The sequence below is a fragment of the Mustela nigripes genome, chromosome 10 (genome assembly GCF_022355385.1).
Source record: "Mustela nigripes isolate SB6536 chromosome 10, MUSNIG.SB6536, whole genome shotgun sequence".
NCBI classification, from domain to species: domain Eukaryota; kingdom Metazoa; phylum Chordata; class Mammalia; order Carnivora; family Mustelidae; genus Mustela; species Mustela nigripes.
In genome coordinates, this window is record NC_081566.1 from 7,659,526 (window position 1) to 7,678,367 (window position 18,842).

The following is an 18,842-nucleotide window of genomic DNA, read 5'->3' on the forward strand; positions in this document are numbered from 1 at the left end:
TCGAAATAGGATCTTCACAGGGATGATTAAAGACCTGGAGATGAGATTATCCTAGATCACTGAAGAGGGCCCTAGACACAAGCAGTACTTGTAGGAGAGAGGCAGAAGGGAATGGCCACCCCTTGCGGAGATGGGTACATGAAGACAGAGCAGAGGTATTCAAGGATGGCAGCCTTGAAGACTGGAGGGACACAGCAGCAAGTGACACGAGGGTACACTGGCAGCTGCCACATGCAGGAAGGGGTGGGAAGTATAATCCCCCCAGTAGTGGAGGCTGCAGGAGTCTCTGGGGGGAGCACAGCTCTGGTGACACCTAGGTCTCAGCCCAGGGAAAGAGATCACAGACTCGGAACCTCCAGAACTGGGACGAAATGAATTTTTGCTGTTCTAAGCCACCTGTCTGTGGCACTTTGCGGGGCCTCGAAACTAATATACAAATTAGCTACATAGAAGCGATACAAGATATACAGAGTTACAAAAGACAAAAAAATTTATATTGCAAAAGATACCACCAACTAAATGAAAAACAGTAAAATTCTGGAATAAAATATTTGCCATGCAGACAAGAGGGGAAGGGCTAGTGGGTGTACTCTACAAAAAATATGAAAAATTAGGAAAAGCCAAAAGCCTAATCAAATCTGGGCAAAGTCAGGCTGGCAGATGTGAAGAGATGCTTCATGGGAAGCCCAACAAGAAGAAATGTGGGGAGCTGTGTACTCAGGAGATGGGAAACAACTTAGGAGTGGCAACCTTGACTCCTGTTGGCGACTGGGGGAAAGGGTACTCTGACATTGCGGTCTTCCACTCAGCAATCCCACCTAGAATGCATTCCCCAATCCCTAATCCTAACATAAGCACCAGAATGTGCGTGTGCGTGTTTGTGAGAAAGAGAGAGAGAGAAAGAGACTTTGTGTCTTAGGGATGCTGTTATCTGCCCGTGCACATACATGTACATGTGTCTATATGTGCACAGAAAGTTTAAATCAAAGTTTCAAAGGACTGATTAAAGATACTAAGCAAGTGATGATCCAGTCGCGAGAAAACAAGACTAGGATTTACTGTAAGCCACAATGTCCTTTCAAAGCAATATACTTCCCTTGATTTTTTTTCTTTATGATTTAAGACATAAAACCACATATACGTGGATCCCCTCTGGACTCAATTTCCTAGCTTTTTATTTAACCAATTAGTTTGATTATCTACAAGACTGATCTCTTATTTACTCTCTATATTTACTGAAAGTTTCAGTACTGTATTTGCTGAGTTTTCTTTTTTTTAATTAAAAAACTTAACTGAAATTTTATTTACTTACTATAATTACTGAAATATACAAAGTCTGCCAGGAATATAAACAAAGATATGTCATTTTCTTGTCTATTTCCCAGCATCAGCTATTATTCTCAAATAAAAGGAGGCCCAGAACTGAGAGAAGGGTGTTTAAAGCAATTTCATTTAACACATTCACTGGGTTTTGCTAAGGGTCAGGGACCTTCATAAGTGCTGGAAATAAATGATAAGTAATTAAATGGAGCCCAGTGTGTCAGATGTCAGGGTGTAGGAGTTACAGGCCTGGGGACAATGTGACAGGGGCACTGATAACCCAGCGTAGGGCACACAGGGAGAGTTTGCCAAAGGAAGGAAGGCAAGAAAAAGTGGTCCAGGTCTGAGTGCGAAGCAGGAGGTTCTTGTAAACCTGGATGTAATTTGGACCCAGTCTGGAAAGCTCCGTGGATCTGAGGGATCTTACATAGCAAAGAATGTAACTGAAGTTCTGTTTTTCTGCTCTAAAAGAAACCTCTAGGGCACCTGGGTGGCTCAGCTGGTTAAGCATCAGACTTGGTTTTGCTCAGGTCGTGATCCCAGGGTCATGAGATCCAGCCCCGCTTTGGGCTCTGCACTGGGTGTGGAGCCTGTTTGAAGATGCTCTTCTTCTGCCCCTCCTCCCCCAACTCACGCATGCTCTAAAATAAATAAATCATTAAAAATCAATAAAATCCTGATGACAAATTGGAGAAGGACTAGTATAGGGCAGGGCTGGAGGCTGAATGGGGAATCAGGTTGGTGCACGGTCCAGTGGGAGATAATGTGGACTGGGACAGAGCGTGTCCAAGACAATCGGAAAAATGAGAAGATCTCAGGCATTTATGGGAGAGCACAGTGATGAGCTCCATGGCTAGGCTTGGGCTCGGGGGGAGACAGTAGAGCCAGGGAATGTGGCCAGAGGCTCCAGAAGCTCTCTCAACATGGCTGTGGAACACGGAATTCCTTATCCAAAGCGAGAAAGTGGTGGCCTGCACAGGAGTTCATAAGCATCCTGAAGTCGGGGATAAATCACAGCTTTGGGAAGTCAGGCAGTGCCACATGTCCAGCATCTTAGAGAATGCCCGCCTTGTGGGCAATGAGCAACAAGGCTCACTGGCCGCCACTAGCGAGAGGATCTGCTAGGCAGGCCTGCAAGCCGAGGCCACTCATTAATCCAGGTTCCATCCCACTCAGGAGCTTCATTATTCTGAACAGTTACTCATCAGGATTTGCCTAATGACAGTGAGCACAGTTATGCGTCCCGTGGGCAGGAACACAGCCACCCCTATCCAGGGCAGAGAGATGCAGACAGCAGAGTGAATAAGCTCATGTTGCCAATAACAGGTCAGGAAACAGCAAGGACTTCACATTGGGAGCAGCAGGTTTATAACGGGGACCTGGGCAGCTGGAGATCTACAGTAACTAGAATGTAGCTTTTGGGGTGGGGGGGTGGAGCGCTCCAGCATCACCTCTAGCTGCAAAGGGGAGGTGGGTGAGGTCACTCTGGCGGCACGGTCAGCCATGTCTGGAAGCAGGTGGCTGGCACAGCTGGTCAGCACCCTCGGCTTCAGAAAAGGCAGAGGGGACAGGCAAGGGCATAAGCCTGACACTCCAGCTCTTTCCCAATCACTTGTTCTGAGTGGGTAGAGGGCCCCACACTGCACGAAGGCAGACTTCCTTTAGGTCCTCACTCCTGACGACTCCCACTGCCCCTGCCCGTAACCACTAGGGCGCCCTACATGCTCCCTGAAAATCCCACAGTCTTAAGGAAGCAGCTTCACCTCCGTAGCCCTCTGCCCCCACTTATGAGAAAGGATCCCAAGTTAACGAGCAAAAAGAAAATGTTTTGCACAAAGGTATTTCCTGCAGTGGAAGTTCTTCAGGAAAAGAAGGATCAAAAAATAGATAGCAAGTCCAAGAGGAAAGAGCTACGTCAATTTAATTCACTACCCTGCATATCATGCAGCCAATTTAAAATAAGGTTTAAAATGTTAAAATAATATAAAGGTGCTTATGGTGTAATGTTAAATTCAAAATCAAGATACATAGGAGTATAGGTATGTAATTACGCATAAAATATCAAACTTAAAAAAAAGTTTTGTTGATGGTCCCATGGTGGATTGTGTTTTTCTCATCATTTCCCTAGTTTTAAATTTTCTATAGTGCGATGCTATTACTATTATAATGAGGGAGAAAAATCCAACTCATGATTTTTCAAAAAAAAGTTGCAAAAACATAAATTGGCCAATGGGACCCTGGAAGCTCAGCAAGAAGGTCTAGAGAGACATTTAGGCGAGAATTTAGGTGAGCAAATCTAAGATAAGACCACTTAAAAAGAAAAATCATTATTTAATCCAAATAACTGGGAAGAGTATCTTGGGGTTCATGATTTATTCATGCCTATATGATTGGATTTAAAAAGAATCAAAGAGGTTAAACTCTTGCTAATCATAGCGCTTATGAGTTTATAGGAGAATGATGATTTCCCTTGGAAATATATTGGAAAGCAAGCAAGAGCATAATTAGGATCGCTCAACAGATGGGGGCACAGAAGCACAGGGAAGCAGCAGGAATTTACCAGGAAAGAGCAACACTGAGGGAGAACCAGAAGCCACAGGAGCCGGAGAGCTCACTGAGCCACCAAGAGCCAACCGAGGACAGCCTTCCCAGCCTGCTCACTGCTGGCTCCCACTGCTGTTCTATCTCTCTGCGCTCTCGTCACCCATTTCTCCATCTCCTTCACTCAACTTTTGAGTTCCACAGTGGGTACGGACCTTTGCTCATTTGACTTTGCATCCTCAGCAAACACAGTACCTTGCTAAATATTTGTGCAACAAAGGCCCATGCAAAAATCATTCCATGGCCACATTTCCAATGCAAGAATGCTAATTTGTAAGCTTCTGCTGAGTGTTGATTTTGTGGAACAGGGAAGAGACGCTATTTTGCAAAAAAGAGACACCCTTTCCATCAGGTTGTGCTATTTTCATGCTGACACCGCATACCAGGAGCTTGACTGAAATCATATTTAGCCTAGAGATGTGAGGGCTGGAGAGGAATTTACGGTTTCAAAGCTCAAAGCAATCACTGGGCTCCCTTCTCTTCCAAGCCACATGCTAGACAATAAAGCTACAGTAATAATACATGACACATGTTCCAGAGACCAGGAAGGTGAGGACCATTTTCTATCATTGCGGAGAGAACAAGTGGGACAAACAGGGTTAAACTGAAACAGAGAAAACTGGGTCCACAGACCAGATGGGAAGGAACCAGTGTGGGCCTGCTGTGAAATCTACAAGAACCAGACACTTTATTGGGCTGGGGTGGTTTTAAAACAGGGATACTCAATCCTGGCTTCCAAGTCCTCTTTTTAAAAAGTATCAAAGCCTGAGCCCCTCTTCAGATCCTCTAACCTAAGTGTCTGGGGGTGGCCCGAGCATCAGTATGTTCTAGAAGCACTCCTGGTAATGCTGACAGGTAGTCATGGTTGAAAACTGCCCTCCTGGGACCGGAGGGTAAGATCTCCCTGAAAATATGCACATTTCTCTTTCTTCCTCCTTTACCTACATCCTGAACCTCCTTTAACAGAAGTTGAGAGCTTGATGGACAGCATAAAGTTATTCCTGCTCTCAGATGACACAGAAAGCAAGGTAAATTTGAAGTAAATTTGAAACTAACTGCCCTTCACCAGAAAAACAAAAATAAAAATGAAAACAGCAACTCTTTTATGAGCTCCATTATCTGTTCTTTTATAAACATGATCTAAATCAGATTTATAGAGCCATCAAAGGAGACTGGCATTATTATACCCATTTTATAGATGAGTTAATTGAGGATTGGATAAGTTATGACCTTTGCCCAGTGTGGCCACAGGTACTAAACTACAGGGCACATCAGACGCCTTTGGTGCCAAACCCTGCAGTCCTCCCAGGGGAGTCTCCTGAGGAATGCTGCTTGGGTGCCTTTTCTACAGAACCAAACCCTGAGAACTGAAAATAAACAAAATAATGAATTCTAAACTGAGCCAACTAACAGAACATTAGCATGCATCCTAATTTTGTATTCATTAATTTACACATGTCTTATTTTTCCCTATATCCCTGCTTAAAAAAAAAAAAAAAAAGACAGCAAGAAGTTGGCCATCATATAGTAGAAATGCAAGCAAGCCCCCAGTTCCACAACAGAACAAAGGATGAAATGTGTGTTTTCCAGGTAGTAACAGAAGATTCTGTTTTCTCTGGCTGCCTCATGCCAACCTACTAATTACAATACACCAATTTCTTAATTGCCAACAGTCTCAAAGAATTTTAATCACTTAAAGAATCCAGCCTCCACCAACCATGCTCATCTCCTTTAAGACAAAATGAAAAGCAGGAACTGCTGTGATTTTTCCCTAGACTACAAAAAAATTCAGAAAAAAAAATTCCAATTAAACATTATGATGAGGCTGCAAAAGTACTGGGTCCTTTTCTGACTTTTACATGGGAGTGACCCTGACAAAAACAGAATTCTCCTGGTTCCAGAAATACCCCTGTGTTGCTGACGGTGGACGCTGACTGCATGAGGAATGAATGAATGAAGCCTCCTTCACTACTTGGGAAGGGAATGGACCCACTTTGGGACAGGAGGAGTGAGAAAGACAGGAAGAATGGAAGAGATGTAGAGAGCACAGAGCCCTAGCTGACCCCTTCAGATGACAGGTTTCCTGGGACAGCTTGAATCATACAGTGATTCTAATAGGAAATGTTAATAATACCATTTAGGAACCAGCTATGAACATGGCTATGAAACCAATGGGACAAGGAAGAGGTTTCTAAGTTAGGTACAACAAAAGTCCTTGGCTGTTGGTCAGCACACATCTTTAGTCCATCAGGAGGAATACCGCTAGCAAGGAAAGAGAAGGCTACAGGAGGGACCAACCAAGTCACACTCGGCTGCAATACCCTGGTCCAGACAGAACGCGTCCCATCAACATCAAGGTGAGATCTCACAGTGTTGCCTGGGTGTAGGGATCTTCCATTTAAAACCAAAACAAGGAGCAGAAAACCAACCAATTGATCAATCAGCAAAAATCAGAAGTGGCCACAGGTTTGAGAAGACCACATGGCTTCTTCTGGCAAAATTCGAGATATCATACACAGGTGTGCATGAGCAGATGGACAGAAGCAAGACTGTGTGTTTGTGTGTTTGTGATTTTGTACTTAACAAGTGAAATTTATTTAATAAATGTACTTAACGTACTTAATAAATGAAATCTACAGTTGTATATTTAAAGATAATTTGCATAATCCTTCTTGTCTACCCAGAGCTTCACATTTTTAGAAATGGTTTCTCTTTCAATTTGATGGACCCATCCCGGTTTCCAGCAGAGCATAAAGCATAGAAGACGAATTCATTATCTGTTAGTAAAATCAAACTGATTTGAGCTGGAGCTACAGTGTGCACGTGAGTAACATTCGTGAGCTTAACAAACACGTAGTAAAATGGCCACTGTTCTATGCTCTTACATACATTAACTAGTGCAATCTACACAGCAGCCAAGGCAGGCTCTGGGCCCCTGGTCTTGCTGATGAGGAAACTGAGGCCTAAAGTTCAGCATCTTACTCAAGGTCACACAGTGGATAAGTAGATAAAAAGGAACCTGAGCCACTCCCTCCTCACTCACCTCTTCCTTCTGCCTACTACCTACGGTGTAGAGATAGGATCCTGGCTTGAACTCTCCCAAACGACCCATGGCTCCCCCAACTTTCATTTGTGGTACCACTAAATTGAGCAAATACCACCCCATTTTTTTTAAATCAGGATTTTTCAAAATTAATTGTAATGTACCATGAATTGGCAATCGTGACTCACGGTAGACAAGTAACTAACTGATTCCATATAAAAGCATCTCAAAGATTCAGACGCTGCAGCCCATTAATTATTTCATTTGGTTTCGGACAACAAACTTGCAGAGAACAGGGATTTTTTTCCCCCCAATGAAGCAGGTAGTTCTGAAATCATCACATTTCCTGGCTTTTCCCAAACACTCTTGATTTCATAAATCCCCACTACCCTAGCCCATAAATTAGCAATCACACTGTCCTAGAAATTTCAGTATTTTGGGGTCGAAATTCATCATCCGGACAGAAAGAAACAAAATCCCTTGCCCGACCACGTACTTTGATCACATTTTAAAATATGGTTACCATGGAAACACAGATCACTAGCCCTTGACCTGGCTTTCACACACAGGAAAGTCACAGAAGGGAACAGATACAATAGTAGCGCAAGGTGGAAAAGAGGGGAGTTTTTCAGGGTAGGAATTGAAACAGCAACCTCTTAGAACTACAGATTAAAACGGCATTTTTAACGCATGTGTTTACACACACACACAAGTCCAACATTCACCATCCTGTAGATCATGACCACCACACCCTCTGCTGAAACTGCTTCTCACCCAGAGAAGACACAGGTGTCCTGTGCCATGCTGATCTGTGTCTCTTTTCTGCTGAGCTGGGGCCTGGCTGCCACCCGGTGCCCATTTCTCAGGGTATTTTGCTTACAGTATTCTTTTGTATTATTACGTATTATAATGAGTAGATGGGCTGAATCTCAGTTATGGCTCCTGTTCATTCATGTGTCACGTATGGCTTCCATGTAGGACATTTCAGGCTCAGTTGGTTTAGAAGTAAATACCACGTTTGACTCTTTAACTCCTCAAAATAAAAGCCTTTTATAAAAACATATTCAGGGAAAACAAGCTGTGAACCTGGGTCAATTTGCATTATATTGGAACATCTTTAAAAAAAAAAACTTCAGATTTTCTCCCTTGGGTATTAGGGTTTGAAAGTTTTTTTAGCATCTTTTTAAGAGTGCAACAAGCCAATCAATGACTACATCACAGTATTTATAAGGTCTCGATAAAAACAAAAAAAAGTCCAAAGATTAGCCACCCAAACTCTGAAAGGAATTTTTTTGGGGGCGGGGGCAATGTAATTGTTTTGAGGACACTGCATTTTCTACTCTCAAGATAGTGCTTATAAAGTATAATGTTATTTCCTTTCCCCACACACATAATCCATGTTCACATACCAAGAATGTCCCATTTTTTACTACAGCAGCTCAACTTTAAAACTGCCATGGGAATTTATTACAAATTTGGGTCCTTTGTTGTTTTGTGCGGAACAATGTTAAATATTAAATCCAGAGTCTTGAATCTCCTATTGCATTTGAAAGGTAAGATCAGGTAAAACTTAAATCAAACGGGCACTCAGCTGGTACCTTCTTTTTTTTAGGAATGGTAAAACTTAAGTGGCCTAAAGGAAACAGAATCTGGGGTCCTTACTGCACCTGGAGAAACAAGTTGGTGGTTAAGGACCTACGTTCAGGACTTTGGTCCTGGCCTCATTCTGGACCTCTGCAAGATTACCCTCCACTGGCAGGAGGGAGGGGAGAAAGAAGGGAACCAGCTTCTTTCAAATCTTAAGAACCCAAGACATGTGGTACTTAGACAAGTTCTCCCGGGTCCCTTTGCAAATACTGCTCTAGAGGTCAACGGAGGCATGAAGGAAGATGGGACAGGGAGCTTCTCAGGCTCCAAGAACCATTTCTATTCTACAGGCTTGCTTGCTCTCTCTTTACTTTCATGTATTCGTTTTGCTTTTAAGATTTTCCTGTCCACAAAATCTATAAAGAGCTTAGCAAACTCAACATCCAAAGAACAAATAATCCAATCAAGAAATGGGTAGAAGACATGAACAGACATTTCTGCAAAGAAGACATCCAGATGGCCCACAGACACATGAAAAAGTGCTCCACATCACTCGGCATCAGGGAAATACAAATCAAAACCACAGTGAGATACCATCTCACACCAGTCAGAATGGCTAAAATTAACCAGTCAGGAAATGGCAGATGCTGGCGAGGATGTGGAGAAAGGGGAACCCTCCTACACTGCTGGTGGGAATGAACGCAAGCTGGTGCAGCCACTCTGGAAAACAGCACGGAGGTTCCTCAAAAAGTTGAAAATAGAGTTACCCTACGACCCAGCAATCACACTACTGGTTATTTACCCTAAAGGTACAAACTCAGTGATCTGAAGAGGCACATGCACCCAAACATTTATAGCAGCAAAGTCCACAATAGCCAAACTATGGAAAGAACCTAGATGTCCATCAACAGATGAATGGATAAAGAAGATGTGGTGTGTGTGTGTGTGTGTGTGTGTGTGTGTGTATACACAATGGAATACTATGCAGCCATCAAAAGAAATGAAATCTTGCCATTTTCGATGACATGGATGAAACTAGAGGGTATTACGCTTAGTGAAATAAGTCAATCGGAGAAAGACAACTATCATATGATCTCCCTGATATGAGGAAGGGGAGATGCAACGTCGGGGGTTTGGGGGTAGGAGAAGAATCAATGAAACAAGATGGGATTGGGAGGGAGACAAACCATAAGTGACTCTTAATCTCACAAAACAAACTAAGGGTTGCTGGGGGGGAAGGGTAGGGAGAGGGTGGTGGGGTTATGGACATTGGAGCTAATAATACACTCTATGTTTATAAAAAAAAAAAAGATAAAAAAATAAAAATTCTAAAATACAAAAAAAAAAAAAAAGAAGAAGAAGAAAAAAAAGATTTTCCCGTTCATCCTAGTGGAACGGATTCAGCTCTGCTCGGATCTCAGCCCCATGGGGGAAGGGATCTCGATCTAGTCCCCTGCTGTATCCCATACACTCTCAACAGGGCCCGCACAGAGCGACCTCAGCAACACCTGATGGCTTGCTTCCATCATTTGGCCCGTGAGAGGGTCAAATGTGATCATGTAAAATACTATGAAGGCACGAATAGAATTCTTGCAAATACGTTATTAACCTAAGAACCGCCCTTTCAGTTACACTTTTTGTCTCAAAGGTGACGCCGGGCTGACTCGCCCGAGCGCAAACCCGTGTGTAGACTCTGATTTCCCCGTGGGGCTTGTAAGTTCCAGAAGCCTGGCGCCCACATAAAATGCTAACACTTCTGTGGGACGGAGGCAGGCAGGGCAGACATTCTAACTTGTATCCTCTCGGTTTCTGTTCTTTTCCCCTCGCTTTTTTAAACAACGGAAGCAGGGCTGGTGCACGATATTCGCTTCAGCGGTGCAACGTGGGGCTTCAACAATGCACACGTCCGACAGTACATCCCGCACGTCCAGAGCCATCCTTCAGCACACGCCGCCAGGGCTCCGATGTTACGGACTACAGTCCCGCTGCTGTACCTGATACCCCCGCGACTTCCTGACTTCATAACTGCGAGTCTCCATCTTTAATCCCCTCCCCCTCCTTTGCCCATCCCCCACCTCAAAGCCCCACCTCAGACCTGGTGCTCGAAGGGCAGAGACAGCATCATCCCTCGACCAACAAAGGACCAGACTGGAGGACGAGGAGAACCTCCACCAGGGCACTGAGCACGGACAAGCCGCAAAGTTGGAAGAACTGCTCCCCAGATCGCTCTCACAGCGGGTTTAAATCCACTTAAAGTGGGAGCAGGTGAAGCCCCTCACTCCTTCCCGTCTGCGCATGCGGGGGCCCACCTCGTCTGCGCATGCGGGGGCCCTCCTCATCTGCGCATGCGGAGCCCTCCTCGTGCAGACTCAGGCGGTTAGACCCCGCACCTGCAGACACCGACTGCTTTGAATCTGCAAGACGCCTGGTGCTGTGAGAGGTCCCAGAAGTCCGAGGGGCAGCCAAGAGGCGTCTCCTTGGAGGGAGCCCTAGGGCCCCACCAGAAGACCTCAGTTCTAACCGGGCTCCTTCCTGCAGGGGTGGGTGTGAGCTCAATCACAGCCAGGTTATTGACAGTAAATTGAAAAATTCCATTATTGCCAGGACACAGGTTGTTGGAGTGACCCGAACGAAGCTTCCAGGTGCAGCCTTCTTTCCACAAGAGTAATGCCCACCTGAAGCCACACGACCTACAGATATTCTCTTCTTGACCCATCTCCAGCCAGGCTCCCTCTGAGCCCTCCCTCCTCTTCCCCTGGGCTCAGCCTTGCTTTGTAAAAACTGTGGGCTCTCAGCACAAATTATCTACCCCGCCCAGAGGTCCCTCCCCTCCCTCATTTAAAAGGCCTGAACAAAATGCTAACAGTTTTTAACAGCTCAAGGCCGCGCCCCAGGATGACCCCGCCCCCTTAAGGTGCCCACTTCAGAAAGCTCAAAAAGGCCCAAAAGAAGTTGCTGTTCGTTCCCGCCCACCTGACCAGAGGGCCACTGTCTCCCAGTCTCGGCGGAGGCGACGAACCTAAGTTTGATAAGCGCCAGTTAGCACACCCCAGATGGGCTTCCTATGGACCAACCCTCCTCCCCACTTTTTATAAACGTCTATTTCCCTGGTCCAGTTTAAGCCCCTGCTGTCCCCCACCCCATTCCCTCATTCTCCCTAAAAAAATGCTCCATCATCTCTGTACAAATCTGAGTTCTGAAGTTCAGTTCACTCGGGCCCTCTTCCCTTTTGCAAAAATACATCCTGTTTCAAATCTGTCCTTAGAACGTTAACCAGTGTCTGGCTCTGTTTTGTTTGACACAATCCATTCGAGTACTGGGCAAATATCTCCTGAGCACCTAATACGTGCCCAGCGTCACACCTGGCACTGTTATTCAAAGCAGACCCAGACCCTCATTCATGCTCCCTGAGCAGAACAGAATTCTGACCATGAACTAGGACCCAGCCTTTCTGTGGCCCATCTTCTACCCCATAGCATGAGTGCCGAGGAGGGCTGGCTGGCCTTATGGCCAAAGGGGGTAGTTCAGAACTTTTCAAACGTTTCTGAGCATAGGAATCAGCCTGGGATCTCGTTGAAATGAAGATCCTGAATCAGGTAGGGCTGAGGTGAATCCTGAGAATCTGCATTTCTCATAAGCTTCCAGGGAATAAAGATGCTTCTAGTCCCAGGGCCAAACTTTCAGTGGCAAGAGTTTGGCTCACCCTGAAGGATTAGGGTAAAAGCAAGGAGAGGCCAGAAGTCCTCAGGCAGCTTTTGAGAATGATGTCCATCTATACCCCTCATCCAGGGACTCTACTTATCTGTAAAGCCATGTGAGCGCCTCTGTTCCACTGGTTTGAACCACCAGGCCGCAGTCCCCAGAGCCACCTGCCTGGACTACCAGATACTTCGCTTACTGACTCAGCCCCAGAATCAACCTGAATCCTGCAAATGGATTTAATGGCTTCCCTGGACAATACTGTAGGTTCCCTGGGACCCCCAAGCTTCATCAACTCCCAGTCTAGACTGATTACAGAAATCCTGGAAGCGAACCGAGATTGAGGGCAGAGTCAGAGAGAAATAGTAGTCACTGGGAAAAATAAAGCCTGTTAGCAAAATCACTTTGTAGCTGGGGAGAAAAATCCATCATTCCGGGGGCACTGCATTTCAGAAAAGAGTTCTACTGGGTCACCAAGTCCAAGAGTAAATGCCAATCTCCCCCCTGTGTGTCTGGCACCCCCCAGCTCTTCAGGGATGCCCACGAGGTTGACAGCCTGGGGTTCACACAGCATGGACACCTGTGCAGGTCTGGGTCCCAGCATAGAGCACGGCTCAGTGAGTCAAACTAAAGCTTGCAGTTCTTGCTAAATTCAGTGGAATGAGCTGGTCTTGTCCCTCACAAAGGAAAGACAACTTGAACTATCTCCCACTTACACCATCAAACCTGTGAAAGTAAACTGTTTTGAGTTTGCTGCCAACAATCTCCCTTTCCTAAACTGACGTGCTTCTCCTAGACTCTCTTGCCCCTCCCCTGGACGTGGGCTGCTGACCTTGTGAACTGGCTCTGGCTAAAAGAATGCGGCCAAAGTCATATTCTAGGAGCCCAGGAATTCAGAGGTCCTGCTGTTTTCACTCTTATCCTCTGGGGATCCAGCAGCCCGCTAGAAAGCCAGGGTTAGCTTACTGAGTGATGAGTGTCCACTTGGGGTGAACGAGAGCTGTCCAGTCCCCAGAGAGTCAGCCCAGACTCAGCCACTATCCCAGCCAAACACAACCACATGAGTGGTCCCAGCCAATAGCTACTGGGGCACAAACTGTGTGTCCTGTTCACGGAATCACAGGAATAATACTCGGTAAGTCTTGGAGTTGCCCGTCTTGCCACAGTGGATTAAGGAAATGTATCTAGTGTAGCAAAAACATAAGCCACATGACACAGTCTTTGGGATTGGGTGATTGTGGATGCTGGAATCTCATTCCCACTCAAGACTGGAGGAACAGGAAAGAAATGGATCTGGAGCCTCGAGGGAGTGACAGTGGGCGACTTGGCAACATTGCCACCTGCCCTAAAGCAGAAAACAGAGAAGGTGTCTAATGGGTTTGGGGACCTGGCTAAGAGGATCATTCAGGCAGGTTATCAAATTGTTAGTGGTCTATGGTAAGAAGCACTGTTCTGTATTCATGCAGAAGTATGAGAAAATGTAGAAAATCTAGAAGACTCTCTTGATTCAACAAAATACTCACCAAGGAAGAAAGAGCCTCAGGGTAAAGACGAAATGACAGTTGTGGCAGGAAGATTCTTTGTCAAGGTTTCAGAAAGACTGAAAGTGGTGGGCGGTTCACAGGCCCCCTTGGCCAGATGAAGAGCTCCCAGAAACTTTATAAGGGGCAGGTCCTAAAGCATCCTGAATCACAGTCCAAAGCAGAGAAGACCCACTGCCAAGAGTTTGGGGTCAGAGTTTTTGCTACCAGAGTGGTTTATGACTGGATAAAAATTAAGTCTACAAAGGCTGAAGGGATTGTGCCATTTTTTTTTTTTTTTTTTTTTTTTTAAAAAAAGAGGGCAGAGCTGCTTTAAAATGAACAGAGGTCCTCTGGGGCCTCAGTTTCTACCAGCAGGAAGCCAACTAAGACAGTCAGAAGCAAACACAGGCTATTCTTATGGAAAAGAAAGAACAACACAGAGGGAAGCAAAGAGCTTCACAGATTAGGAAAGCACACCCAGGGAGCAGAACTAGATCCTAGGCCAGCAGCATTCCCAGTTTTCTGAGCTTGGAAGCCTGGCGTGCTGGGCTGGGCTGGATTTCAAAACTGCTATGGGCTCAGGACTGGTCTGTGCTCTCCATCCCCACCCCCACCACTTAAACCAAAGTGTGTACTATGGTTATCTTATCCTGCCTCCCCGTTAGAGGTCAGGAGTGTGTGTGTTGGGAGGCATATGACTTGTCTTCTAGTTCACAAGTTTCTAAATCAAGAAAAGCCCCTACGAGGGGGCTCAACCCGATTCAGACTTGGTGCAGAGGAGGAGACCCTGAACTTTGAGCCTTTGCTGTAATGGGGGAGGGCGGTGAGGACTGCATTTAGTAAGTGGAAGAGATCTGGATTGTGATGGCCAGAGTGGACTATGGTATATAATTTCCAAAGAGGCCTGCCAACAACTCTCCTTACTCCTGTATAGATGCTACTCCTCCCACCTTGAATCATGACCTGTTTTGAGCAATAGAATGGGACAGAAGCAGCTGTGATCCCAGAGCCCACATCTTAAAAGGCCTCATACTTTCTGCTTTGGGCCTTTTACAATACAACCACCCCCTTAAACCACTCCAAGTTCAGGCTTGCTTATGGAATGATAAGAGACATATGCAGAGAGAGGTACAGGTGGTCCCCAGACCCTCCAGCCTGCCCCAAACAGCACAATATGGACCCAAGATGAGTTCTTTCTGTTCAACACCATCCAGAATCATGATCCCACTACATTTTGAAATGATCTATGCAGCAGCAAACACCTGACCTACCTGCATAAACAGGGGAGGGAGAAAAGTGCAGAGCACGATTAATTTATTTTCTTCTTCAGTATGGCCTTTGTGAGTTTTGGTGTTTTTTGTTTTTTTTTTAAACCTATTTTCTGATTTCCTTTGATTTTAAAATAGTACAACTGAATGAAAGGTTTGAAAGCACCAATGAGGTAGTGATTATAGGCTTAATGCCAACACATTTTATATACGGTGACAGAACTGATTTTCTCCATGACCCAGATAGGACACATACGTGCAGACCAGCGCTGGGATACCTGGGTAGAAGAGCCTGGGTAGCTTAGCGTTCTTGTGATCATACCAGCACAAATTACAAGAAACCAAACAAAAAACTGCTCAAGAGAACCAGGATCCCTTTCCTAGCTCCAGGACACTTCGTTCAGAAATCATTTAGATCATTTCAGCAGACTTCTCAAGGCTGTTCTTGGAATTAACACATTTCTCTCTCCTCGTCACTCAAACGGGACAGAGCCAAGAATATACAAGTATAATGGGAAGTTCGAGTCCACTATTTAAAAAAAAAAAAAAAAAAAGTTGGCTCTGGGTCCTCCAGGCAAAATAGGACACCAATTAACCACATAAATGCCTCGGCAAGCAGGCATGGGGTTCACGCCACGAGCATGCGGGGGGAGCAAAGCAGAATTCGGGGGCGTGCAGTCAATGGATACTGCGGTGTGGACAGCATCCCCCAAAATGGTCCAAATCAACAGACAGCCTAGAGTATGCACAGACAAAACACGAGTTTGCCCTTGAAAACCTGGCGTTCTAGCAGGAGCTGAGCGGACACATGATCAACGAAGGCACATACACGTGAACGCGATGATGTACGGGTACCGTGGCGGGAGCGGGGGGGGGGGGTGGACTGAAAAAGAGACCTTGAACTGGAGAAGCGAAGGCAAGAAACATGAAGGCGCGGGAGATGCACAAAAGTAGAATCATCACACACAGAGGATGCAGCTTACCTGACATGCTGATGGATGACTGTGGTTGAGATCCCAATGGGAAGACACTATGTCAACAGACTTTTGGGCCATGTTGAGTAAGTTCATCCAGCCTTGGAAAAGTGATAAGTGAAATGGTGCATTTTCTGAATAGTTAAGGCCTTCAGGAATATTTTCCACCAGGGCAATTCTTAGAAAAGATTTTGAAAAACAAACAAACAAAATCTAGTCAAATTTGAAGCCACAGATCAACAAACAAACAAAATCTAGTCAAATTTGAAGCCACAGATCTTTATACATGCATACAGAGACATCTGGAACATACTCTACTTTTTTCGAATAGACACATTCCTCATTATTTACATTTTTGGCCAGAGGCTTCTTATATGTCCCTTCTGCTAAACTTCCCAGCTGTGAGAATTTAGATGCTCTGGTTTTCTCCAGGTTTTGCTCGTATTTCAGAAAATCACTGCATATGTCCTAAAGTCCAGTTTCTGACTAGCTTTGAAAAAAATTCAGAGCTTCCTACACAAGCAACTTCCTCTAGTAATATATTCCTTTTTTTCCTATAGCCATGCAGTTCTTACATACAAGAGCACTTCTGCGAGCTACTTTCGGCTATAAGTTACATTTCGCATACCTCATTTCTAGGACAATGTTGGGCGTATATAGACCTAATTTTGAAACTGAAATATTATGAGTTTTTTTACTACTGGAAAATAAAAATAATACATACTATTATTACTGCTTAGTATCTACTGATGCTTCCCAGCCCAAAAGCATAAAATGATACGAGGAAACATTCAAAACCTGCCTGTGAGAGAATTTTACCAAAGTGGGTGATAAGGAATGGATAAAATAATCACAATAATCAAAACTTAAATAAGATACAACAAAAGCATCCCAATAAATGTGTTTTGTCCTTTGATAGTCCCATGCATATTAACAATACATCCACTGTCCTGTTTCTGGTCAGTACGCAGGAGAAGACGGTATGATTTTCACTCCTGAGTCAGCCACGGGACACATAATGTTTAAATAAAGGACTGAACTATTTCCCCCCCATTTCAGAAATGGAAATTATGCTGCAACTCTTGATGGAAAACTGCACACCTGTAAATGCTCCCAGTATAGAGATCCGTTTCATTCGTGGCTATGCCTCCCCAGTGCTGGGAACATAATCAGGGCTCAAGAAATACCTAAAGAATGAATTTCATCTTCCAACAGGGAACCTGGTACTCCTCACTAAAACCCTTAGCTGTTTCTCCTAATGAGACTTGTCCCATTTAGCAATTTTAGAAACAAAAGCAGTAGTCTTAGTAAAAAAAAAATTTTTTTTTAGTTCTTGTGCATTTGATGACTATCACAGCTAGAATGGGGTTGAGTGTGTGACTCGGAGACTTCCACGATTTGGGGTTCCCAATCATCCCGCTGCCATCCACAATCAAATTTAACGTTTGTTGGGGTCTGATAAGCAGAGGCCAGGCAGCACGGAAATGACTGTGACAAATATCCCTAGTCCTCTGGAATTTACAATCTGGAGAGCGAGCCTATCTCATACATAATAATTCAAATGGGAGGCAGGCTCTATGCGGCAGTGAAACAGGAGTAGGAAGTTTAATTAGATAGATAATGCATCATCCAAAGTACGACTGTGCACGGGCAGGAAGGAGAGATTAATTCTGGTTGAGGCTTGGGGGCATGGGAAATTGGAGGAGGAGGGACTTGAAATGTGTCTGTGGATGAGCCGGAGGGGACAGGAGGTCTAGGTAGAGGAAGGAGCCTGCCGAACTGGATCCTTGGATATTTGTGAAGTGAGCCTAGGAGGGGTGAGGCGGGAGGGACAGGAGCTTGTCTTGGCAGAAAGGACAGACGACACCAGGAAGGCCCACACTGTGGCTTGAGCTTCTCTTTGGTGCATTTGGGAGCAGCCGAGTACACCAGGGTCTCCCCCGCAGGCCCACTGCCTGCCGCCGGAAGGAGAAAAGGGAGACCCGGAAGTGAAAAGCCGGTAGAGCGTAGACATGGCTGAGCCACCTCAGGAAGGTAAATGAGAAATCTGAAGTCAGTCAGTGGGAATAAGAAGAGGCGTGCAGTCAATGCAGTTTTAGGAACCGAATCTGAAAAGATTTAGTGTTTGATGTATTTGATGAGAAGGTGAGGGACGAACAGGTAGGAGCCAAGGGTGACTGAAATTTTCCTGTAAGGTCGACACATGGTCTCTTAAGGGGGCGACCATAACCATCTTCCACTGTCTCCTTACTGGATTCTCGCCCCTCCCAACGGTGGTCCATACGGTACTCGGGGTAATCATTTAACAATGTAAACCTTAGCTCTCTGCTGCTGGATGAACACCTCCTGCGGGCTTCCCCAGTGCCCTTAGGGTGATGCCCACCCCAGCCCCCTAAGATGGGTGGCAAGCGTTTACAACCAGTCCGGTCCTGCCTCCTCATAGCCTCACTGAACTCAAATGCCCTCTTTCCACTTTACACCAAAGCCACACCAGACACGTCATGCAGATCTTCCCAGTCACCAATCCCACGCTGCTGTGTCTCAACTAACCAACAAGGTCCTGATTTCAATATTACTTCTTCTGAGAGACCCCCCCCCCCCCAGCAACTAGGCTTGCTCTCCCTTATGACCAAGCCTTGCATGACTGGCTATTCCCCCTCCAACCTATTCCCTCTTGAAATTACTTGTTCAAGGCTGACTTTCCCTGATAGACGGTGGGGTACAGGAAGGCACTGGCTCAGTATTGTAGCCCTAGTGCCTAACCTATTGCTCAGGGCACAGGAAGTAACCAAAGAATCTCTGCTGAGTGTTCCTGAAATCGGAACAA

The 18,842-nt window shown here is 45.3% G+C and overlaps 1 protein-coding gene across 4 annotated transcripts in view; it reads right to left on the reverse strand.

Annotated features, from left to right (window-relative positions):
* The window catches only part of PLD5 (phospholipase D family member 5), a 394,942-nt gene that overhangs the window by 175,709 nt on the left and 200,391 nt on the right, over positions 1-18,842 (reverse strand). For all 4 annotated transcript variants that reach the window (XM_059412505.1, XM_059412504.1, XM_059412507.1 and 1 more), the window contains exon 3: positions 16,025-16,193. In XM_059412505.1, coding sequence (XP_059268488.1) covers positions 16,025-16,193 — 169 coding nt within the window. The remainder of the gene's footprint in view (positions 1-16,024; positions 16,194-18,842) is intronic.